Source organism: Chiroxiphia lanceolata, chromosome 26, assembly GCF_009829145.1.
Source record: "Chiroxiphia lanceolata isolate bChiLan1 chromosome 26, bChiLan1.pri, whole genome shotgun sequence".
Taxonomy (NCBI): Eukaryota; Metazoa; Chordata; class Aves; order Passeriformes; family Pipridae; genus Chiroxiphia; species Chiroxiphia lanceolata.
The window spans coordinates 654,003-678,101 of NC_045662.1; the positions used below are offsets into that span (position 1 = coordinate 654,003).

At 50.0% G+C, this 24,099-nt stretch overlaps 4 protein-coding genes across 4 annotated transcripts; 2 read left to right on the forward strand and 2 right to left on the reverse strand.

Annotated features, from left to right (window-relative positions):
• The first annotated feature begins 1,013 nt into the window (after positions 1-1,013).
• On the forward strand, positions 1,014-23,583 carry LOC116798618 (feather keratin Cos2-2-like). Its single transcript, XM_032711144.1, has 2 exons — positions 1,014-1,158; positions 23,220-23,583. Exon 2 carries the CDS (start codon positions 23,241-23,243, stop codon positions 23,544-23,546), a length of 306 nt encoding a protein of 101 aa, XP_032567035.1. The 5' UTR covers positions 1,014-1,158; positions 23,220-23,240; the 3' UTR covers positions 23,547-23,583.
• Positions 6,507-7,173, reverse strand: LOC116798619 (feather keratin Cos1-2-like). Its single transcript, XM_032711146.1, has 2 exons — positions 7,091-7,173; positions 6,507-6,827 (listed from the first exon to the last, which is right to left on the reverse strand). Exon 2 carries the CDS (start codon positions 6,804-6,806, stop codon positions 6,507-6,509), a length of 300 nt encoding a protein of 99 aa, XP_032567037.1. The 5' UTR covers positions 6,807-6,827; positions 7,091-7,173.
• LOC116798612 (feather keratin Cos2-2-like) lies at positions 14,767-15,539 on the reverse strand. The gene is made up of 2 exons (XM_032711138.1): positions 15,507-15,539; positions 14,767-15,138 (listed from the first exon to the last, which is right to left on the reverse strand). Exon 2 carries the CDS (start codon positions 15,115-15,117, stop codon positions 14,794-14,796), a length of 324 nt encoding a protein of 107 aa, XP_032567029.1. The 5' UTR covers positions 15,118-15,138; positions 15,507-15,539; the 3' UTR covers positions 14,767-14,793.
• On the forward strand, positions 17,804-18,549 carry LOC116798608 (feather keratin Cos2-2-like). Its single transcript, XM_032711133.1, has 2 exons — positions 17,804-17,836; positions 18,205-18,549. The coding sequence occupies exon 2, from the start codon at positions 18,226-18,228 to the stop codon at positions 18,547-18,549; it is 324 nt and encodes a 107-aa protein (XP_032567024.1). The 5' UTR covers positions 17,804-17,836; positions 18,205-18,225.
• Positions 23,584-24,099: the final 516 nt, after the last annotated feature.

Sequence of the window (24,099 nt, forward strand, 5' to 3'; positions counted from 1 at the left end):
AAGCTTGAAAGCTGCTCCAGCGGGAAGGGAACTTGACTCTGGTTGAAGTCTCCCAGCAGCACCACCTGGTAAAGAGCTCAGCAAGACCATCAAAGGGAAGGGGACAGCACTCTGCTGTGCTACCTCTACGCTGAGTGTGTCCATCCATCCTACATCTCACGGGAGAACAGCACCTGAACATTGGTCCCTTCAATCCAATACCCATTTCCTGGGAGGTCTCAGACTTTGCCCCACTGAGCACCAGGCTGATGAGCTGTAGAAGTGCAACTGGTGTTGGCCTGGGAATGAGGAGCCTGTGTCCCATCCCAGTCACCAGCAACACTCCAGCATAAGGGGATCTATTCAGGCCTGCAGAGGTGGGCAGACTTTCCTTGCACATAATGCAAGAAATAAAGGGTGCAGAACACAGGGGCTGCATTTCAGTTTTTCTGGACACTTCTCTGCAGAGTTGAAGGCAGCACTGTTCAGCTGCAGATGGGCAACTTCTGGCAAGGGCATCTAGCTACTCTGTGGTGCTTTGGACACACCAGGGGGGACCGCTGGACGTGACCTTCACATACTCTCATCATGAGGGTCCCACAACCCAGACTGACACATGGGTGTTCATGCATGTCTGCATGGAGCCAAGCAGAACTCTGTATGCTCAAATAAGGCCTACAAACATCATCAGCGGGGGACTCTGCTGAGGAAATGAAGCGTGTCCCCTCACATGGGAGTTCCTGGTCATGCAGGTGTGAAGAACAAGAGCGGTGCCCATTTCCTGAAACTTTACCACAAACAAGACCACAGGAATGACAAAGATGAATATAACCTGCCCTCAAGGGATGTCAACAACCCTTGATCTGAGTCTTCTGCCTGTGCTGACATCTTTCTCCCCTGTGAATCCTTGAGCCACTCATCTCAGCACTTAGGGAAATGACCTTTCATAAAGGAAAGCACGTGGCATGTGCCAGGAAATGAAAAGGCAGCAGTGCAGGAAACCAGGGCACAGCCCCTACCATTAGCTGGGATGGTTCACAACTGACATGAGCTGGTCAGAAAATTATGACTTGCACAAAGGTGCCTGTGGGCCTGGGGCAGTGCAGGACTGCTATAAAAGGCAGCCCAAGTCTCTGCTCTCGCATCCACTTCTCTCACCTCCTTCTCCTCGGCAATCAGGTCAGTGGGAAGCCTTTTCTTCTCCTTCTCCTCCTGCTTCAAGACCACGTCTTTCCTCACTGCAGGTCTCAGCTGATATGGGCTGTGTTAGCCCAGGGCTGGGAGCTGCTTCTGCTGGGAGAGGGAAGGGGAGAGAAGGTGTTGTGCAGAGAGAGGCTGGGACTTGGCTGAGGAGGCTGCTGGGCTTTGGGCTGGGCAGTGTCAGGTGGTGCAGGAGGTGCCTTGTCTGCAGGGGGGTTGGGTGCAGGGCTGCTTCTCATGTGTGTCTGCTTTGTGCTTCTCCCTGCCCTGTGTGCCAGGTGCCCCTGTGAGCCAGAGGCATGTCGTGCTGCCAGCCCTGCAACCCTTGCTGCCAGCCCTGCGGCCCGACCCCGCTGGCCAACAGCTGCAATGAGTGCTGTGTCAGGCAGTGCCAGGACTCTGTCGTTGCCATCCAGCCCTCTGCTGTGGTGGTGACCCTGCCCGGGCCCATCCTCAGCTCCTTCCCACAGAACACCGTGGTGGGATCCTCCACCTCCGCTGCCGTTGGCAGCATCCTCAGCTGTGACGGAGTGCCCATCAACTCCGGGGGCTTTGACCTCTCCTGCATCACCAACCGCTACAGGTGTCGGCCCTGCTAAAGCTGCTGGCAACGTCCTGGGGCAAGAACCTGCAAGACCTCACAGCATGGGGCTGGGCCAGAGATGGAGCTGTGGGACACTGCGTTTAGAGCTTCATGGTGATGTTTCCTCTTCCTGCTCTTCCGTCTCTTTCCTTTGCTTTCTCTGTCTTACCAGGCCAGCCCAGGGCAGGCAGATGGACACCCTGCACAAGCTCCACTGCATCTTAGTGGCTGTCCCTGGTGCTCTCTGTGAACCAACTCCTTTTCTGCTTTAAACTCATTAAAGTTGTGCATCCAAACCTTGGCCTCCAAGTCTTCCTTCTTTCCATGACAACTCTTCCAGTCTCCTAAGGGTAAAAGGTGGAGAAGCAAGGAGTGGGACTCCTTGCAGTGGATTTTATATCATGCCTTTTCCCTTTTGAGGTGATGAAGACATCCTTGACTAGTTCATGGCCAATGGCCTCCAGGGAAAGAGGCTTCAAACAGTGGAAGAAGTGGGGATTGGAAAGAACAATATGTGGGGACAGCCCACAACCCGATCTCTTCCTTTTCCTCCCCTACATTACCCTGTTCATGGTCCATGAGCAGCACACATGCTCAAAGGCAAATGACATCCATACCTCCTACAGTCCTTTAGCACCTATCAATGCCCAGGTGCTGTCCAGACATCCAGGGATCAGATGATTCCCAATTTGGGATCAGTATCTGCCATAATCAAGTTATACAGACTGTGGAGTCCCATCCTTAAGGGGAAGGAAGCACTTAAGATTCGTAACTGCTCATGGTTGAAAGGAACAACAAAAATCAGAGAGTCTGCAAACAATCAGAATGTGTTAGTAGGAAATTAGATACCTGGCTTGGAAATTGATATGTTAGTCCATGCCTTACTATATAAACACATGGCAGGGGGGTTTGGATAAAGAAGTAGATTGAAAAGGAAGAGAGGAATTCAAGATGGAGAGATGAATTAAAGAGGGAAAGAAGGAGAGAAAGAGGGAAAGAAAAAGAAAGAAAGAGAGAAAGAAAGAAAGAGAGAAAGAAAAAGTAAAAGGAAGAAAGAAAGAGAGAAAGAGAGAAAGAAAGAAAGAGAGAAAGAGAGAAAGAAAGAAAGAAAGAAAGAAAGAAAGAAAGAAAGAAAGAAAAAGAAAAAAGAAAGAAAGAAAGAAAGAAAGAAAGAAAGAAAGAAAGAAAGAAAGAAAGAAAGAAAGAAAGAAAGAAAGAAAGAAAGAAAGAAAGAAAGAAAGAAAAAGAAAAAAGAAAGAAAGAAAGAGAAAGAAAGAAATAAAGGAAAAGGAAAAGAGGAAAAGAGAGAAAAAAGAGATCACCAGTCCTACTTCCAGCATCAATCCAGCTGATAGGATCTCATTCATGGTTTCAGTGTTAATCCACCTGATGGGATGTCAGTCCTGTTTCAGCATCCATCCAGCTAGGTCAGTACAGTCAGTGGGATGTCCAGGATTCTTTCACGAGGGGTATTCCTGATAACAAAGAACAAAGGAAAGATGATTCTTTATCCCTCCCAAATTCTCCCATGCATGAAGCCAGATCCACTACAAAACTTCAGGGTAGAGCAGGAAATCACACACGAAAAATTGCTCATTTGAACAGGCTGCTTTGCAAGAGCATTATGGCCACAAGTCAAATGAGACTGAAATCCAGCAAGTGGAAAACAATCAATGCAATTACAATAATAGCCCAGACATTCACATTTCAATTGGTTATTATCAACAACTAATAAAATTTCTAATAGATACGGGAGCACAGCATTCAATACTAACACAGTGGGATGCTGAGAAGCCACGTGTGCGACCTGGACAGCAAAGATTTAAAATCCCTGTAGCAAATGGAACAAGGGCTACACATGAACTGCTGAGGTGAATTATGGCTCCTCAGTGAGAAGTGGATGTCAGCCACTGGCTTTTTAATTGAAGATCACAATGAAACTATTTTGGGTTTTGATGTTCAGAACAATCAAACCTGGCGTCCCATCCCTGGATGGGAGTGTGTGGTCCTTCTGTTCCAGTGTTAACCCCGACCCTAAAAGAAATCCAGAGGCTGCAGAGTGCTTGCTCCATGTGGCACCTGCACTCTCTGATTCAGGGATTGCTGGATTTTTACAGTGACATGAGGTGGAATTTCTGTCCTTCTGGCTCATTTGGCCCCACTAACAGCTGTGCTATCCACTATTGCAAACCTGGCAGCCACATTATCAGCAGCAGTGGAGTGCTGGCATTGACAGGCTGGGAACAGACCTGGAGAAAAGACAGACTATCACTTGCTCACACTCCCTTTCTAATTCTCTTTTCCGGCCAAACAGACAGTTTTGGTTTACAGTATATTCCAGCTGTTTAAATGCCAACACCACACCTTTAACTGTGGCTGTGCTAAATTCTGCAGAACTTGTAACTCAACTTCAGAGGGCATCCCACTCCTGGATGGCAACCCTGGATGTAAAAGAAATGTTTTTTTACGTTTCAGTGCCAGGAACATGACAAAGCTCAATTTGCACTTGCCTGGGAGGGAGGGCAAAACAGCTTTATCAGACCCCAAAGGGGTATAAACATTCCCCCATGACTGCACAGGCTGTACTTGTCAAAATTTTACAGTCACTCCCTCTGGACATGTAAATATGTAATTTTCTAATTTCAGGAGGCCCCCCTGAAAAGGTAGAGGAAGCAGCAGAAGCTGAGATTACTCCCGAGGAATGTCAGGGTCAAATAGGCCCTGATGGACCAAAGATCTCCTTATTATTCAACTCAACTGCATTTAAAGAGACAGATTAGAGATATTCTGAGTGGGAAAAGGAACTTGTTGTACTTCTCCAAGCTGTTAAACAACTTGGGAGACTAAGGGGAGACCTGTCTGGACCAACTCTGCTGAGACTTGTAATGTTCTCGCTTTCCAGGAATGTTCCTGGGAATGACACCAGCACATCCCACTGAAGATCAAGTTAACCACCAAAGGTCTGCTTATTCTTCTTGGAGGATAATCACTGCCAGAAGGAAACAAATTTGCTTCACACTTCAACAAGGTCGACCCACAGAATGGAGACACTCCCTCCTTTTGTTTATGCTAATCAGTATGGTAACTATGTGCATTCTGCCCCACAAACACTGCTCAGCTGTGGGGGCCATTTGCTGGGGCAGCAATTACAAAGGAATGAGATGAGGACAATTTGCCTACTGACATTCCAAAGATAACCTATGATAATGCAACTAAATTGGAAAGGGAATTCCACTCTTGGGGGCAACTAGGTATTGTCACTTATGGCCCCACCAACAGTAAACCACAGCTTTTGTTCTAACAATGCACAATGTTTTGGTATATCCCATACACCCGGTCATTGTGTCAGGATTAAATCCCAAAGGTGCTGCACTTAGTCCCCTGGAACACAGAGCATGGGCCTGATGGGATGGCTCTGCTCGTGTGGGAAACCCTTGTAATTTGGTATTTGTAGACAATGTTATTGTTACAAGTTATTATTATTGTTACCCTAAGGTTTGTGTTTGTAACTTTGTTGACATTATGGGATGTGATTTTAGTTATTCAGCTCCTACTGTATCTTACCAATTGTTATGACTTAATTATACACTGACGTAAGACCTGCAGCCTATTCCTGTGGGAATTAATCTTGCCTGAATGAGAAAACTGCCCTTGAAACAAGGTCAGGAAAATGGAAAGAAAACTTTGAGTACCATTCTTCCTGATGGAGAAGAAATCCAGTGGGTGAAAAAAGATGGAGAACACCATTTTGGGTGGTCACCAACAGCAACTGGAATTCTTAATAAGATGTTGCATCCTGTGATTGTTCATCTAATATTAAGCTTTTTGCCTTTTATTTTGGTAATCAGATTGTATATTAAGATGTGAGGGATTAGAAAGTGATTACCCTAAAAGCTCAGAAATTGCTCATAGAATGCTTTGTCCCATTCTCTCTCTCACTTTCTCTTCTTTTCCCTTTTCTGTGGGTCAGATTCATCCAAATATGAGGGGAATGTTATGAATTAACAGTAAAGCCATAAGTCATTTGCATAAACTCAGCCAAAAGTCATTTCCCACTGCATATGTTGAGTATGGCTGATACCAATCCGGACTTGTGAACTACCCTGCATCTTGGGCAGGAGCTGGGTCCTGCCTGTGCTGAGGGACTGTCTGAGATACGTTTCTCATTTACCTGTGCTCCTCTGTGCTGGCCATGGACCCCAGAAAAGGGAATGAAGGGGACAAGAAGATATGAGGTTGTGGGCTGTGCCCAGCCACTGCTGTTTCCCTTGACCACTACTGTCAGCCTTTGGTGCCATGGTCTTGCTGGTGATCTTTGGCTGTTGAGTAGCCAGGGATGTTTTTGTCATCTCCCAAAGAAAGGGCACTTCAGGGAGTTCCATCTTATGCTTCTTCCACCCTCTTCCCTAAGCAGTATGGAAGGCTTTCCACAGGATGAAGGAAGACTCAGAGGCTCAGGCTTGGATGCACAATTTTATTGAGTCTAAAGAAGAAAAGGAGGTGGCTCACAGGGAACAGGTGGAGCAGCCACTAAGATGCAGTGGAGCTCCTGCAGGGTGTCCATCTGCCTGCCCTGCAGAGGCAGAAAGGGTGACAGGTCGCCCTGGGCTGGCCTGGAAAGAGATGGAAGAGTGGGAAAAGGAAACCCTGAAGCTCTAAACCAAATGTCCCAAAGCTCTCTCTCCCGCCCAGCCACATATTCTGAGGTCTTGGGGGTTTTTGCCCCAGGACATTGCCAGCAGCTTTAGCAGGGCCGACACCTGTAGCGGTTGGTGATGCAGGAGAGGTCAAAGCCCCCGGAGTTGATGGGCACTCCGTCACAGCTGAGGATGCTGCCAACGGCAGCGGAGGTGGAGGATCCCACCACGGTGTTCTGTGGGAAGGAGCTGAGGATGGGCCCGGGCAGGGTCACCACCACAGCAGAGGGCTGGATGGCAACAGTGGAGCTCTGGCACTGCCTGACACAGCACTCATTGCAGCTGTTGGCCAGCGGGGTCGGGCCGCAGGGCTGGCAGCAAGGGTTGCAGGGCTGGCAGCACGACATGTCTCTGGCTCACAGGGGCACCTGGCACACAGGGCAGGGAGAAGCACAAAGCAGACACACATGAGAAGCAGCCCTGCACCCAACCCCCCTGCAGACAAGGCACCTCCTGCACCACCTGACACTGCCCAGCCCAAAGCCCAGCAGCCTCCTCAGCCAAGTCCCAGCCTCTCTCTGCACAACACCTTCTCTCCCCTTCCCTCTCCCAGCAGAAGCAGCTCCCAGACCTGGCCTAGCACAGCCCATATCAGGTGAAGCAGGTGAAGAAGGACAGCCTTCCCACTGACCTGATTGCCGAGGAGAAGGAGGTGAGAGAAGTGGATGCGAGAGCAGAGACTTGGGCTGCCTTTTATAGCAGTCCTGCACTGCCCCAGGCCCACAGGCACCTTTGTGGAATCACAATTTTCTGACCAGCTCATGTCAGTTGTGAACCATCCCAGCTAATGGTAGGGGCTGTGCCCTGGTTTCCTGTACTGATGCCTTTTCATTTCCTGGTACATGCCAAGTGCTTTTCTATGTGAAGGGTCATTTCCCTAAGTGCCAGGATGAGAGGCTCAAGGATTTGTAGGGTAGAAAAATGCCAGTGGAGGAAGGTGCTTTAAATCAAAGGGTTTTGCCATCCCTCATGGGCAGGTGATTTGCCCCAAGGTCATTCCTGTGGTCTTGTTTGTGACAAAGTTGTCAGGTAATGGACACTGCTCTCATGATTATTGTACATATGCCCAAGTACTGCCATGTGGGATGGGGGAGAATTGGAAGGGTAGAAGTGAAAAAAGTAATGTCTTTTACATAAAAGACAGTTTAATAATTAGATACCAGTTGAAAGGAGAGGGGAAATAAAAAGAAAAATGAACAAAAAAGAGAAAGCAAAATATTCACTGAAGGAAAACAAGTGATGCAAAAGAAAACAATTCCTCACCACCTGTCCCAAGTAACAACAGCCCCTGCCAACTTCACCCCCCAGCTTTATTGCAAAGTGTGATGCCATATGGTCTGGAAAACCCTTTTGGTGAGCTGGGGTCAGCTGTACCTGCTGTGTTCCCTCCCATCTTGTCCACCCCCAGCCTTCTCACCGGCGGGTCAGTCTCAGGATCAGAAAAGCCATGTCGCTGTGTAAGATGTCAGATCAGCAACAACTAAAACATTCCTGTATTATCAACACTGTTTTCACACCGTTCCCAAACATAGCCCATATCAGCTACTTTGAAGAAATGTAACTATTCCAGGCAAAGCCTGTGCACTCCCTGGCTTGTCTATCCTGATTTGCTGCAGACATATATAAGATGAGCTTGACCCAGAAAACAAGCAGGACAACGTAAAACTATGCACATTACAGACCTATTGTGTGAAGTGACACAGGCAGGAGACCAGAATAACCACAAGACCATGGCTGAAATGCAAAGAGTAAATTTATTTAATTAGCTTGCTAATCAGAGGATCCCAAAGCAACACATGGGTGGAGACAGAACTGAGGATGCAGCACCATCAGTCTCAGCTCATCCCCACTGCCAGCGGGGCTGCTGTTTGCACCCATTTATCAAGGGCCACACATTGTTTACCTCCATGCTGTGATCTCCCTGTGCTTTTCATGGTCTCTGAGCTTTGATCTCTCTCTCAACAGGGAGCTCAAGCATGACACTCAAGAGTGCCTCCACTTCTCTGGTAAAACCTACATTATCTCCCCACAGAAATCTACTTTTCAAAACAGACAGAGGATAAACAGCAGTAGGCATAATATATGGTGTTTCCCAGACTGATATTTCCAGGCCTTGGCATTCTGCTTTTAACCCTTTCCTCCCAACATTCCATCCCCACATTCAAGAGACCACCTATGCCTGAGCTGGAAGGGTAATTTGCAGAGGCATTTAATGGAGCATATGGTGGGGGGGGAAAGGAGTAAACATATAATGCTCTAACGTAAAAGTCCCATTCCTCCTATTAGGGAATCAAACCACTCAGCTGGTCAGGCACCACCTTAGTCTATGTATGAATTCTTGTCGATGTCAAATGTTCCTCTCAATGCAGCTGGTTCAGCATCACGTTGAAGCAGCACATCCTGTCAAATTCGGAGAAGTGTATGTAGTGCTGAGGAGGTGTCTCTGCAGCAACTGGACTGGTGAGATTCCCAGGTGTAGTGCAGGTACTTCCACATTCAGGGCAACAGTTGCCTTTGATGTCCAATTCAAACCTCAGGGAAAGAGATACTTCAGGTGCTCTCTATTTGCCACATGGAGAAGAAATGGAAAAAGTTACTCCACACAAGTATTTACACAGGAATCCTGCAGAAATGTATCCAGAGTATGTGCATGTCATATAAGTTTACAAAGTACGACGAGCCAGCCTGCGGTAAGGAAGGAAAATGGGAGTGTCACCACCTTCCAGTAATACACACGCTGTTGCCCCAGCTCCCTCAGCTAAAATTACTCCAGGCCTGGTAGCTTGAGATGGGCTGATTGCCCACACATGTTTGAGCTTTTTCAGACTGAGCTTGAATTTGGTGGTGGGTCTGTGGCACCAATAACAGAATTCCAGCATTGTCCCCCTTAGATAAGGCCCAGATACTTGTCAAAGATACCTGAAATACAAGAACTCAAGAATCTGATAGTAACAGAGGCTGTAGCATAGATAAATTGGAGTACAGGTCACTTGCCTACCCATGAATGAGGATGGGGATGTGCACAGTCACACTGTCTTGGCCTATGATTCTTTCAGTTTCTTACAATGCCCAAACTGCAGCTAGAATTTTGTTTTTCATTGGGGTATAATGTGTAGCAGAGCCTTATAATGCTTTAGATTGAAATGCTATGGGTTCTTTCTGATTTTTAGGCCCTCTTGTCTGCCACAATCCTACCTATGTCATCTAGAATTGCTCCTCCTATCTCAAAAGGATATCCTTGCCTAAGGCTGTACAATTGCGCAGGCTCAATCAAAGCATTCTTGCAGGCATCAAAGGTTTCTCTGATTGTTACTTGTCCCATTGCCAAACAACTTTCTTCCCAGGCAATTTCTGCAGAGAGTGCAGTAACACTGCCAGGGGTGGAATAAAACTCCTTGGGTAGCCTCAAAGGCCCAGGAAAGTTTGCAGTTGTTTCGGTGTAGTTGATACATGTAATTGTTGGACTGTTTGCTGTACCGTGTTCACTGTTTCTCTAGGCTACCCATGCCAAACTATTCCCAAAAATTGCACAGTGGTACTAGGGCCCTGTATTTCCTTTGGAATAACTGCCCAGCCTCAGTCCTGTAAGTCGGCTTTCAGCAATTCAGCAACTGCCTCAATTTCTTGTTGTGCCTGTGCCTTAATCAATAGATCATCAATATAATGGTGAACAGCAATAGCACCCAACAAGAGCTGATACATGAGCTGCCACCATCTGGTGGCAAATGGAGAGACTGTATTAATATAACAGAGGTAATACCTGAAAAGTATATTGCTTTTGCTGCCATGTAAAGGTAAACTGGTCCTGGCTTTCTGAAGCAATGGCTCTTGAAAAGAAAGCATTAACAAGGTCCATTACCACCTTCCAGGGCTGTAGATTTTTGCTGATTTTTTTCCCTCTGGTACTGTAACTGCAAGTCGGGGGTGTCTTTATCAACAGTAATCAACAGTGATTCTCCAAGTAGCATCTGATTTTCAAACAGGACAAATGGGGTTGTTGAAAGTAGTCATGGTTTCTGCAATGATTTACACTTGGAGTGCCTGAATTGTTTGAGTCGTTTCCTCTTACCCCCCTGGAATGCAATACTGCTTTATGTTCACCACCTTGGCAGGTGCTGGCAGCACAACAGAGTCCCACTTCTGGAACCCACACAAAACAGTTATGGATCAAGTGGCAAATCCTGCTTGAGGAGTCCCAAAACAAAAATGACCATTCAGTGCTTCAAGGGTTTGCCCTGCCAGCACATCAATGGCCAAGATACATTCTTTTATTGGGGCAATTAACACCTTCATGACAAATGGGGTGGTGTATCCTACCACTAAAGTAACTTTGCTCTGAGGGTGGGGGTGGAACTGCTCCCCAAGCTGCAGATCTGGGCAGTCTCTTCATTACCACCAGAGCTGGCACATGCAAAGTTCCTGCAGGTGGCCGCTCCACAGTCAAGAGAAACAGAGGTGTTGGTCCTGCTCCCAGTGAGAGGCTACAGTGGCAGCAATCTGGGGGGACCCGCAAACCCACTGTTTCCACATCTGCCAGGAGTTTTGGTGCTCAGAGGTGGCAGGAGGGATGGTGGGGGGATTGTTTCTTTTCACAGGCACTAACCTTTGCCAACAGTGAAACATTTCTGATGTTGTGATTCCATCTATTTCTGACTGTGGAACGCTGGCTTGCACAAGATCATTCAACATTTGTTTCCTACTCACCCGAGAGGTGACTCTTTCTGGCTTTGCCAGTCGATTTTCTCTCCCTATCCAAACAGCTGGCTCCGAGATCACAGCCCCAGTACCCCTCAGGCTATTTGTTAAGGCACTTTTGTCATCAGTAGCATTCATGACTGTTGATATAATCAGTGGTTTCAATTTATCAGGAGCCCCATTTACAAACTGAATTTTGTTATTTCTCATAACTGCTGCTCCGTCTGGATCAGATCCTGTGCTCTGGGCCTGAGCTACCCCATCTGCCACAGTGAACCAACACCTTCTTCCATGATGTCCCAAAGGACAACACTGACTCAGCAGGATCTGCATGTGCTGTTAAATCTGCTGCACGTGGCCATTGATACAGCCTAGGGGCGACAATACCCCTGGTATTTCATAGCTGAGCTCACCCCTGTTGGATTTGGTTATCAGCGGCTATAGGAGTTAACAGATCTTTTTCACCCACTAATAAGTGAATAAAGACAGCACCACTGTCCCAAACTCATAAAACCCATGGTAATGTGCTCTCCTTGCTCTTCTGTCAATAAGACTCTAAAAATTCCTATAACTCTTTTGGGGTGTAGATCTGTGTGACCTGTACCACCCTGTCTGGCAGACTCTGCTGTCCTTCCATTTCTATGAGTGGTCATGTTTTTGCACTTTCTTATCTTGCAAGCCTATCTCAAACTCAGTCTTGGAGCCCAAATATTTCCATCCCACTTCTTGGCATCCCATGGAGGTTTCTAAATAAGACCATGGACTTCAGAAGTTAAGACCTTACTTTTCACATACTTTGGCCCTCGTTTGGTGACAAAGTGTGCCACCAGCCATGCTATAGTGCATTGCTGCTCGCAACACCACTCCTTTGGAACAGTAAATGCTTCTCGCGTGAACTCCTTTGCAGCCTTTGGAGCCCCAATTTCCTCTTTCATTGCTCTCAGTGGCTCCATAAGGCCATAATCTCATGATCAAGAGTTCTAAGACTGGTAACTAACAACCATCACAATTTCCCTGCTAACTTGCGAGGGGACTTCCAGGCCACTTTCCACTTTAATCCAGACATAGCTAATGCAACTGTCTGTGGGGTACCCACCTCCCCAGCGCCTATTTAAGGCCAGACCTCCGTCAGAGCCACTGTCACCAGGAAAGTGCCCACAGGAGTCCAGCGCTCAGTGACGAGCCATCCAAAATGTGGGGAGTCACTGCCATGGTCTTGCCAATCCCAGACTTTTCCTGAGCCATGGCATGGCTGTTCATAGATTTTGCTGACCACGCCAATTGTGTGAGTCAACTCAGGTGACCAGATGGAACAACCAAAAACCATGGTTGAATGCAAAGACTAAATTTACTTTATTACCTCGCTAAGTGGAGGATCCCAAAGCAACAGTCAGATCTCCTTGCCATTCTTCCAATTTAAATAATTTCCTCCCAACCCAATAGATTACTAATGAAATAGAATTTCACAGAGGCATCACCCATGTGACAAGTGTGCTCAGCAATGGGCAGCACTGAGACTCTTTTGGAGACAGTTGGAACTGACTCACTCACACAGGGCAGGAGCCACTGGACTCTTCTCACAGAGCCCAGCCCAGCAGCTTTCTCCCCCAGCTCCCAAACCTTGCCACATTTACACACTACAGTGGGTCCAATGCAGAGTGAATGTCCACTGCAGCAGAGTGAAGCTGACAATGAAGCAGGTCCTGATGGTGAGACTGGTTATACTCTCATGGAGCTGCACATTCTCTCTGCAGAAGGATCTGGACAGGCTGGATACATTGTCCAATCCAGCAGGGTGAGGTTCTACAAGACCATATGTCAGGTCCTACACTTTGGCCACAATAACCCCCTGCAGCTCTACAGGCTGGGGGCAGAGCACTTGGAAAGAGGCCCAGTGGAAGAGGACTTGGGGCTGCTGGTGGATAGTGGCTGAACATGAGCCGCAGTGTGCTCAGGTGGGCAAGAAGGCCAAGGGCATCCTGGTCTGTATGAGGAACAGTGTCCAGCAGGAGCAGGGTAGTGACTGTGCCTGTCTACTGTGCACTGGTGAGGTCACACCTCGAGTGCTGTGCCCAGTTCTGGGCCCCTCAACTGAGGAAGGACATTGAGGTGTTGGAGTGAGTCCAGAGAAGGGCAATGGAGCTGGTGAAGTGCCTAGAGGGTATATCCTGTGAGGGGATGCTGAGGGAGCTGGGGGGGTTTAGCCTGCACAAGAGGAGGCTCAGGGGAGACCTCATCACTCTCTACAACTCTTTGAAAGGAGGTTGTAGCCTGGTGGGGGTGGGTCTCTTCCCCCAGGCAACCAGTAGAGTTCAGGCTGCTCAGGGAATTAGTAAACAAGGTGTTTCAAGGTCATGTCATGATGGGTTGTCTTGGCAAACGGTTCCCATGAAGAGATTCTATCACTGCCCATCCTCACCTGGTCGAAGGGAGAAAATACAATGCCAAGGCGAGGGGTCAAAATAAGGTCAGGGGAAACACTCAGCAATTATGATTCATCTGGGGGAATCAAATTTAATTTATTTCCAATTACCCATAGACTAGGACAAAGACAAATAGTAATAAATCTAAATCCACATTGGCCCCCAGCCTTCCCTCTTCTTGGTTTCAGCTTCACTGCCAACTTCTACACCTTCTTCCTCCACCAGAGGCACAGGGGGAAAGGGGGTTATGCTCAGCCCATTCTGGAAGTCTCTGCACTCCTTCCTGCCACTCTGCTCCCCTGCTCCACTGTGAGTCCCCTGCTACAGGGTGGGTCATTTCCAAAGGGTGCAGTTCTTCAGGAACAAAATGCTCCAAAGTTACTCCTTGATAGGGTAACTGGTCCTGGCAGTAGGACCTGCTCCATTGTGGGCTTCTCTCCACTGCAGTGGATATTCCTGCCAGGATTCTTTTCTAGTGCAGGCTTTTCACAGTACCACAGCTTTCTTCATGGGACACCCATGGGACGCAAAGGGCTCCATAGAACAGCTGATCCCACTCAGCTCTTTTGTGTGGCTGATCCCAATCCTGACACATGAAACATCCCAGCCCTGCCTGTCTGGACACAAGCTGGGCAAAACAGTCAATGTAAGGGAGGAGTAGGAAGGGATGAGACTGTGGGCTTTGTTTAGGTATTGATGTTACCCATACCCTCTCTTACCATATTTTGGACCCAACTTCTCTTTTGGTGTGGTCTTTGTAGTGGATTAGCCAGGGATGGGCCTGTGAGCTCCAAGGGAAAGATCACAAACTGAAATCCACGAACCCTAACTCTCTGCCTTCTTCCACCTTCTTCCTTGAGCTCAGTAGATGTGTCACCACAGAAAGAAGGAGAACTTAGAGTCCCAGGCTTGCATGCAGAGCAACTTTATTGAGTCTAAAGAAGCAAAGAAGGTGGCTCACAGAGGGCACCACCAGAAGCCATGAAGATTCAAGGGGGTTGTCCCTCTGTCTGGGCTGCAGAAGCAGGGAGGCCAGAAGGTCCCCAGGAGGGTGGCATTGGGTGGTGGTGACAGGAGAGGAAGGGAAGAGAGAAAAGAGGAGAAGAAGGAAACAGGAGCCATAAAGTCTAAATGCAGTGTCTCAGAGTCGTGTTTTCAGTGCAGCAGCATGATGAGAGGTCTTGCAGGTTGTTGGCCGAGGAGGTTTGCAGGGGCTTTAGCAGGGGGGACATCTGCCACGGTAGCAGCTGGTGATGCAGGAGAGGTCAAAGCCCCCGGAGTTGATGGGCACTCCGTCACAGCTGAGGATGCTGCCAACGGCAGCGGAGGTGGAGGATCCCACCACGGTGTTCTGTGGGAAGGAGCTGAGGATGGGCCCGGGCAGGGTCACCAGCACAGCCGGCGGCTCAATGACGACAGTGGAGCTCTGGCACTGCCTGACACAGCACTCATTGCAGCTGTTGGCCAGCGGGGTCGGGCCGCAGGGCTGGCAGCAAGGGTTGCAGGGCTGGCACTGCTGGCACTTCTCAGGGCACGACATGGCTCGAGCCTGGGGCTGCACCTGGCACACAGGGCAGGGAGGAAGCAGAGCACACGCACACCTCAGCAACAGCCGGCAAAGCACCACCAGGAAGCCAAGGCACCTGCTGCTGCCTGGGGAGGGAGAGGCTCTGCAGGGGCCAACAAGGGAGCCTTTCCCTGAGCCCAGCAGGGCCTTCAGAGATCAGACAGGCCCAGGCTGCTCCTGCCTAAGCTGTAGGAAAACAGCCCCCTCAGCCCAGCCTCCACCTCTGTCCCTAAGAGACGCTCTCCCCTCTGCCCACACGACCACCATCCCCGAGCACTCCCACAAGACCAAGGAGCAGGGATGGGCTGCAAAGCTCGACCCTGTGCTAGAGAGGGGGGAGGAGAAAGGGGGTTCCCACTCACCGGCTTGCTGAGGAGAAGGAGGTGACAGAAGGGGTTGAGAGAGCCACCAGTTTGGCTGGCTTTTATACTGGCCCCACAGTGCCTCAGGGCCCAAAGGCCGTGCTGCATAAGTGACAATTTTCCTGCCTGATCCCAAGGAGCGGAAGCATCTCAGGGAATGAATGGTATGGCATGAGTTGGTGTTTCCCACTACCCTGACATTGCATTTCCTGGCCTACATCATCACCTTTCCCTCATGGACACTTCTGAGTGCAGGTCTGAGAGGTTCCAGGATTTCTGGGGGCAAGGATGTGTCAGTATGGGCAGAAGTTATGACCTAAGTGCACAAGGATACAGAAGAGGCAGATGATTCCAGCCGGGGGCACTCTGGTGGATTTCTGTAATGCTTCCTGACTTCTGTAATTCCTGCTGGCAGGAACGGTCCCAGCTGCTCCCAGCCCTCCGTTCCTTGGCTCATCACCCAAAGTCCTCCCCTGAGTGTGGGTCTTGCCCTGCTGGTCAAAACACTTTGGCTTCCTCCTGTGCCTGGACAGTCCCTGAGGCTCCTCTGGCACTGCTGCCTGAGCATCTGTGCTGCTCAGAGGCCCCTTCCCTGCTCTGGCAGGGAGCTCCCCGGCAGCTCCTCACTCCCATCCCTTCCCATCCCCTCTGCCCCCTGTGCTGATCCCCAGTAATGAGTGGGGGAGTGTGACTGTGCCCTGGAGCGTGTGAGTGTCTGCACATCCCTGTGCTTGTGCTCACCTGGGAACACACCCCTGGGAGCCTCTGGCCTGCAGTGTCTCTCTGTGCACAGGGGAGAGCACTTGTGTGCAACCTGCTGTGTGAGTCCTTGGGCATGTTTGCTGTGTCTGTGCATCTGGGTTTGTCCTTGTGCTCCCTGGGCAGGTTGGGAATGTGTCAGTGCCTGCGGGGGTGTCCTCAGCTGTGTCTGAGCTCATGGCTGAGCCCAACCATTCCAAGGCCTGTAGTGACATCCCTCCCCAACAGTGCCAGGCACTGACACAATCCCAGCTCCTCCTTTTTTGAGGAGAGCTCGTTACTGGAAAAGTGATATTTCTTTAAAAAGAGTCTATGCAGCCATAGGGGAAGATGTTAAAAATATCTTTTAAGTTTAGCACAGTAGTGTTTGATCCCTATATTCATGGTTAATACTTAGTTTTGTACCACATAGTGCTTAGTACAAATGCCTGAGTTTGATGTAGCTTTGTGTTAACTCCCTCCATCTGTGACTTATAGTCTTGTGCCAGCAATCGCTTCCTTATTTCCCTATATCAGTGATTGATATGGACTCTCAAATGTCTTAGTTTTGAGAACGAGGATTGTGTGTCAGAACTAAGATTGATAAGAAAAGTTCGTTATGACCTGACCACATGTTTCAGATACTCTCAAGGAGAGAGAACTCACTAGAACATCTAGAACCATAAAAGGAAAACATGGGGAATGGGATGTACCCAAGAGACGACCAAAAACTCTCAAAAGACCCCTATGCATCTCCAAAAAAGTCCACAAATATATTTAAGGTATATGCATGGACTTAGGAACTGTAATGAATATGTAATAAAAATGTAATGAATACGTGCTAGCTTTATGAATATAACCTGGTCTGTTTGGTTGCTGGGTGTGCATGTTATGTAGAGCTTTCCACACTCACCCAGCAGGGTGTCAACTCTAACCTAACAGACTGGTTCATGAGCTTCTTTACTGGTTTTTGGTGACGACTGGAGAGGGCCACAGCACTCAGGTCTCACCAAGGAGAATCCTGACCCCAGGCCATCATTCCTCATGCTACCTGCAGGCAGCCTTGGGGCACGGAGCTGTTTCCCAGGCTCCTTGCTCCTGTCTCATGTAGAAGCCATGGCTGGGATCAGAGGTGAACTCTGGTACAGTTCAGGGGAGACCTTGGGTGATGAGCCAAAGCCTGGAGTTGTTTGTGCAGCTGGGAATTTTCCTGTCAGCAGGACCAGAGTGCCCCAGGCTGGAATCACCTGCCTCTTCTGTATCCTTGTGCACTTAGGTCATAACTTCTGCCCATACTGACACATCCTTGCCCCCAGAAATCCTGGAACCTCTCAGACCTGCACTCAGAAGTGTCCATGAGGGAAAGGTGATGATGTAGGCCAGGAAATGCAATGTCAGGGTAGTGGGAAACACCAACTCATGCCATACCATTCATTCCCTGAGATGCTTCCGCTCCTTGGGATCAGGCAGGAAAATTGTCACTTATGCAGCACGGCCTTTGGGCCCTGAGGCACTGTGGGGCCAGTATAAAAGCCAGCCAAACTGGTGGCTCTCTCAACCCCTTCTGTCACCTCCTTCTCCTCAGCAAGCCGGTGAGTGGGAACCCCCTTTCTCTTCCCCCCTCTCTAGCACAGGGTCGAGCTTTGCAGCCCATCCCTGCTCCTTGGTCTTGTGGGAGTGCTCGGGGATGGTGGTCGTGTGGGCAGAGGGGAGAGCGTCTCTTAGGGACAGAGGTGGAGGCTGGGCTGAGGGGGCTGTTTTCCTACAGCTTAGGCAGGAGCAGCCTGGGCCTGTCTGATCTCTGAAGGCCCTGCTGGGCTCAGGGAAAGGCTCCCTTGTTGGCCCCTGCAGAGCCTCTCCCTCCCCAGGCAGCAGCAGGTGCCTTGGCTTCCTGGTGGTGCTTTGCCGGCTGTTGCTGAGGTGTGCGTGTGCTCTGCTTCCTCCCTGCCCTGTGTGCCAGGTGCAGCCCCAGGCTCGAGCCATGTCGTGCCCTGAGAAGTGCCAGCAGTGCCAGCCCTGCAACCCTTGCTGCCAGCCCTGCGGCCCGACCCCGCTGGCCAACAGCTGCAATGAGTGCTGTGTCAGGCAGTGCCAGAGCTCCACCGTCGTCATTGAGCCGCCGGCTGTGCTGGTGACCCTGCCCGGGCCCATCCTCAGCTCCTTCCCACAGAACACCGTGGTGGGATCCTCCACCTCCGCTGCCGTTGGCAGCATCCTCAGCTGTGACGGAGTGCCCATCAACTCCGGGGGCTTTGACCTCTCCTGCATCACCAGCTGCTACCGTGGCAGATGTCCCCCCTGCTAAAGCCCCTGCAAACCTCCTCGGCCAACAACCTGCAAGACCTCTCATCATGCTGCTGCACTGAAAACACGACTCTGAGACACTGCATTTAGACTTTATGGCTCCTGTTCCCTTCTTCTCCTCTTTTCTCTCTTCCCTTCCTCTCCTGTCACCACCACCCAATGCCACCCTCCTGGGGACCTTCTGACCTCCCTGCCTCTGCAGCCCAGGCAGAGGGACACCCCCCCTTGAATCTTCATGGCTTCTGGTGGTGCCCTCTGTGAGCCACCTTCTTTGCTCCTTTAGACTCAATAAAGTTGTTCTGCATCCAAATTTGGGCCTCTGAGTTCTCCTTCCTCCCATGGTAAGTCTTCCAGTCAGATCAGGAAGAAGGTGGAGGAAGCAGTGGTCGTTTTCCCTTCAGTGGATTTCAGTTTGTGATCTTTCCCTTGCAGCTCATAAACACATCCCTGACTGAGGGGGTGGTTAGACACCAGAAAAAGTTACCAAGAACATTTGTGGATGCCTAAGCCAGTTTGAGCCACATTAGAAATCCAAAATCCAATTTCCAGGCTTCCCCACCCCTTCCCACAATTTATCTCGACACTGAAGAGAAAACTTTCAGGCCAGAGGCTTCTAGAGGGGAAGGGGAAAGCATATATACATTTATTTACACAAATAAATATACTATACAAACTAAAAGCAAATTTGTGTGTATATATATATATATATATTACACTTCTATCAGTCCCTGCAAAGCTTCTCCTTTTAACTTTAGTTCAGGAAAACCTTTTCAGTCTTATAAGTAAGCATTCTCTCTCTCGTGGGAGTGTTCGGGGCCCCTGAACACTCCCTACCAACCTTCAGTTGTTTGCTGCAGTTCTTTCGTCTTCATGAAGTCCAAGAAGATAGCTTTGAGTCTGTCCTCTCATACCTCAGTTCATAGGCTGCTGTAGTGTAGTCAATTTATCAACGTACACGTCCTGGAATGTTGATTCCTCCTCCGAGTTTTCGGCTGTCCTGCCTTTAAATCACTGTGAAGGACATCCTCTGGGCCTCTCTCCGGTCCATCTCTAATTTCGCCTGGGGGTCTCTCTTCCCCTGGCACTGAGCTGTATTTAGCCCGTCCACTTTGGCTCTGCTCCAATGCTGAGCCTAATAATCCAACCCCTCACCAGCCTCAATGCAGTGGGGGAGGAAAAGCCCCCTAGCCTTGGCCACAGGCAGCTCAGTCCAGTTATACACTGTCCCAAGCGTCCTGCAGCTGCAGGGGGGGGAAGAGGGCCTGGCCTCCTCCCTCTTACCTCTTCCTTCACAGATCCCACTCACTTCAATGCTGTCTCTAACTCTGGCCTAGGCAGAGTTGGGGGGGCCGCAGGGCTCCCCCCCCCACCCAGAGGGGGGAAGAAGGAGCCCAGCCACCCCCTGGCCTTCTCCACCGACACGCAGCAGACACCAACAGAAAAAACTGCCAACAGTTTCCGGTGCTGTGTATATATGATTTTTTAGCAGCAGCGAACAAGACGAGTGGTGATTGGCCCTCCAGGGAACACTACCCTGGTACCCAATCACCTCTGAGCCCCCGACTCTCAGGGGGGGCCAATCTTAACCCGTGACAACCCTGCAAGTGTTCAAGGTCAGATTGGACAGTGATTTAAGCACCGTGGTTTAGTGGGTGGCATCCCTGTCCATGGAGTGGGGGGAAGCTTGTGGAAATAAATGTTTTTTGGGATACTTTTCAGTAAAACCAGTCTATGATTCCATGATTTGAATGCAATTCACTTTGATAGAGGAATCAGCAGTGTGAGAAATGTGCTCAGTGTCGGGCGGCGCTGAGTCCCTTCTGGAGACAGTTGGAACTGACTCTCACACAGGGCAGGAGCCACTGGACTCTTCTCACAGAGCCCAGCCCGGCAGCCTTCTCCCCCAGCTCCCAAACCTTGCCACATTTACACAATACAGGGGGTCCAACGCAGAGCAAAGCACAATTAGATGAATAACAAGTTCAGCTACAAAGCACCAGCCCAGGCATCAGACAGGGATGGATGTAAATGTGAATAACCTAAAGAAAAGTGATAGTACTGCTCCCTCGGCAAAGAGGGAATTTGCCTGGCCTCTCTCTTGATGGAGGAGATGGGTTTGATCCATTTGGCCCCAAAGCACATGTCCCTGCCTGCCTAGACACAGTTGCTGGCAACTCTGATTCAGCTTTTTGGGGAGCTATGGAAGTCCTGGTGCTCAAACACCAAAACCAGTCCACAGCTCTTTGACTGTCCCAGTGCCACCCAGAATGTCTGTCCTGCATCTCCCAGCAGAGCAACATCTCGACCCCGATCCCTTCACTTCCACACCCATTTGGCACAGGGGCTCAGCAACATTCCGCCAACAGGGAATTGATTCAGGGATCAGGGCCTGCACAGCGGGCAGGAGTTATTGGCTTTCCCCCTGAACAGAAAGCAGGAAATGGAGGGTGCAGGAGGCAGAAGCTGCATTTCAGTTCTCTGGACACTCCTCTGCAGGGTCGAAGGCAGCACCATTCAGCTGTAGATTGGCTCCTTCTGGTGGGGGCAACCGGCTACTCTGTGGTGCCCAAGGACACACCAAGGGCAGACCCAGTGCTGGAACCTTCCACTGCCCTCCTGATGGGGATCACACACACACAGACTGACACACGTGTGCTCATGAACATCTGCCTTGAACCCTGCAAAAATCTGAACATGCATAGAAGGACAGAAAAACATAAAGAAGTGGGAACTGTGCTGAGGAGATGTTAGGAACCCCTCTGACAAAACAGTATGCAAGTACCCTAGTGTGGCATGATGGATAGGTTTACAATTTAGAGGAGGCTAGGAATTCTAGGGCAAAATGCAGTATCCACTCCCTGGAGGGAATGTGGCCATCATGCTCTCTGTGCAATAGAATCACCTACTCAGAAGAACGGAACTGAGAGTGGAACAAAGTGGAGATTACTTGGCCCCCCTCCATTCAAACGCCAGCGGAAAGGGGGAACATGGTGGGACTGTGAAGGTCATGAGACCGTACGGTGTCTGTCAGCCAAGGGAGAATCAAGGTGTTCTGCTGCTGAGCCAACAACCATGCCAAACCCCCTCTGGAGGTGCCAAAGCACCACCGCCCCCCTCTCAGTAGGTGTGGCAAGACAACTTTACACCAATCAGAACTAAAAGGTATTTATGACTAAAGCCACCCAAGCTCCCCCAAAACACAAACAAAGAGTATAAAAGTATGTTGGGGATGGGGGAAAGTTGGGAGAGGGCTCTACCAAAACTGCTGGAATCAGTCAAGGTGCTGAGCCCATCTCTTCCCACCACAGGGACACCTATTGCAGAAGCATAATACTCTACACATGTTAACTCTTGCTTTTAGGACTAGAGCTTGTGCTTGCTTAATATATATCAGTAGATTGCTTTAAAACACATTTTTGTAGCCCAACACTGTCACTGACAACCATAAAACTTATTAACCTGCCACAATTTGTATTATAAAGAGTGTTATTCCGTGAACTGTTACGAGTGAGTCCTTTCAGGTGCTGGCAGCAGATAACACTTTGGCAGGACCTGCTGAGGGGTCTTCATGTTGTTGGTTGAGCCCCCCTGACAAGGGCAGTCAAATCCCCTTCGATCTGGTGAATCTGTTGCTGAAGGGTCTCAGTACAAGACGCTGACAGACTGGTTGGACACAAGGGTCTCTACTTTCCTGGGGGCACCAACAAGCAAAACTTAAACTCTCCGCTTTCACATGACACCTGGGAATGGACCAGGCGAATGAAATGTACCTTGTCTTCCCAAAGGATCTGCAGAGAGTGTACAGAGAGAGGACAGGGTGAATGAGACCAGCACAACTTTCATGAGAGCACTTCAAACAGAGAACAGGGTCAAACCCTGCCAGCAGAAGCCCAGTTGAGTGAAGCAAAGGGTGCCTGTCACAGACAGAAGGGAGGAGAAAGACAAAAGGATGTTTCATGGCACTCTCATGGAAGTCCTTGGGAATGTGGGCAGGAATAACAAGAGCAGTATCCAGTTCATGAAAACTTTACCACAAAAAAACCACCCAGAAATGACACAGGTGCACATCACCTGCCTGTATGGGAAGACACCAGCCCTTGATCTGAGCCTTCTGCCTGCAATGATGTCTATGTCCTGAAAACCCTTGGGCCTCTCATCCCAACACTTACAGAATTCTTCCTATCGGAAAGCACGTGGAATGCACAGGAAATGAAAAGGCATCAGTGCGGGAAACCAGGACACAGCCCCTACCATTAGCTGGGATGGTTCACAACTGACATGAGCTGGTCAGAAAATTATGACTTGCACAAAGGTGCCTGTGGGCCTGGGGCAGTGCAGGACTGCTATAAAAGGCAGCCCAAGCCTCTGCTCTCGCACCCACTTCTCTCATCACCTCCTCCTTGGGAATCAGGTGAGTGGAAAATGCCATTCTTCTTCTGCTTCACCTGATATGGGCTGTGCTAGGCCAGGCTGGGAGCTGCTTCTGCTGGGAGAGGGAAGGGGAGAGAAGGTGTTGTGCAGAGAGAGGCTGGGACTTGGCTGAGGAGGCTGCTGGGCTTTGGGCTGGGCAGTGTCAGGTGGTGCAGGAGGTGCCTTGTCTGCAGGGGGGTTGGGTGCAGGGCTGCTTCTCATGTGTGTCTGCTTTGTGCTTCTCCCTGCCCTGTGTGCCAGGTGCCCCTGTGAGCCAGAGACATGTCGTGCTGCCAGCCCTGCAACCCTTGCTGCCAGCCCTGCGGCCCGACCCCGCTGGCCAACAGCTGCAATGAGTGCTGTGTCAGGCAGTGCCAGAGCTCCACCGTCGTCATTGAGCCGCCGGCTGTGCTGGTGACCCTGCCCGGGCCCATCCTCAGCTCCTTCCCACAGAACACCGTGGTGGGATCCTCCACCTCCGCTGCCGTTGGCAGCATCCTCAGCTGTGACGGAGTGCCCATCAACTCCGGGGGCTTTGACCTCTCCTGCATCACCAGCTGCTACCGTGGCAGATGTCCCCCCTGCTAAAGCCCCTGCAAACCTCCTCGGCCAACAACCTGCAAGACCTCTCATCATGCTGCTGCACTGAAAACACGACTCTGAGACACTGCATTTAGACTTTATGGCTCCTGTTCCCTTCTTCTCCTCTTTTCTCTCTTCCCTTCCTCTCCTGTCACCACCACCCAATGCCACCCTCCTGGGGACCTTCTGGCCTCCCTGCCTCTGCAGCCCAGGCAGAGGGACAACCCCCTCCTTGCATCTTAGTGGCTGCTGCTGGTGCCCTCTGTGAGCCACCTTCTTTGCTCCTTTAGACTCAATAAAGTTGTTCTGCATTCAAGTTGTGGCCTCCCAGTCCTCCTTCCTTCTGTGGCACCTCTTCCATTCAGCTCAGAGAAGATTATGGACAGAGTCGAGGGTGGGACTCCTTTCAGTGGGTTTTTCTTTATGCCCTTTCCCTTGGAGCTCACAAACATATTCCTTGGGACTCCACAGCAAAGACCGTCAGGCAGAAGATGTCTCCAAGAAGTGTCAGGTGTGGGTATGGGCAACAGCAATGCTGGTGCACAGCCCACAGCCTCAT

Coding starts and splice junctions, on each gene's coding strand:
- LOC116798619 (XM_032711146.1), bottom strand. CDS start 6,806: ATGTCGTGCTGCCAGCCCTGCAACCCTTGCTGCCAGCCCTGCGGCCCG.
- LOC116798612 (XM_032711138.1), bottom strand. CDS start 15,117: ATGTCGTGCCCTGAGAAGTGCCAGCAGTGCCAGCCCTGCAACCCTTGC.
- LOC116798608 (XM_032711133.1), top strand. CDS start 18,226: ATGTCGTGCCCTGAGAAGTGCCAGCAGTGCCAGCCCTGCAACCCTTGC.
- LOC116798618 (XM_032711144.1), top strand. CDS start 23,241: ATGTCGTGCTGCCAGCCCTGCAACCCTTGCTGCCAGCCCTGCGGCCCG.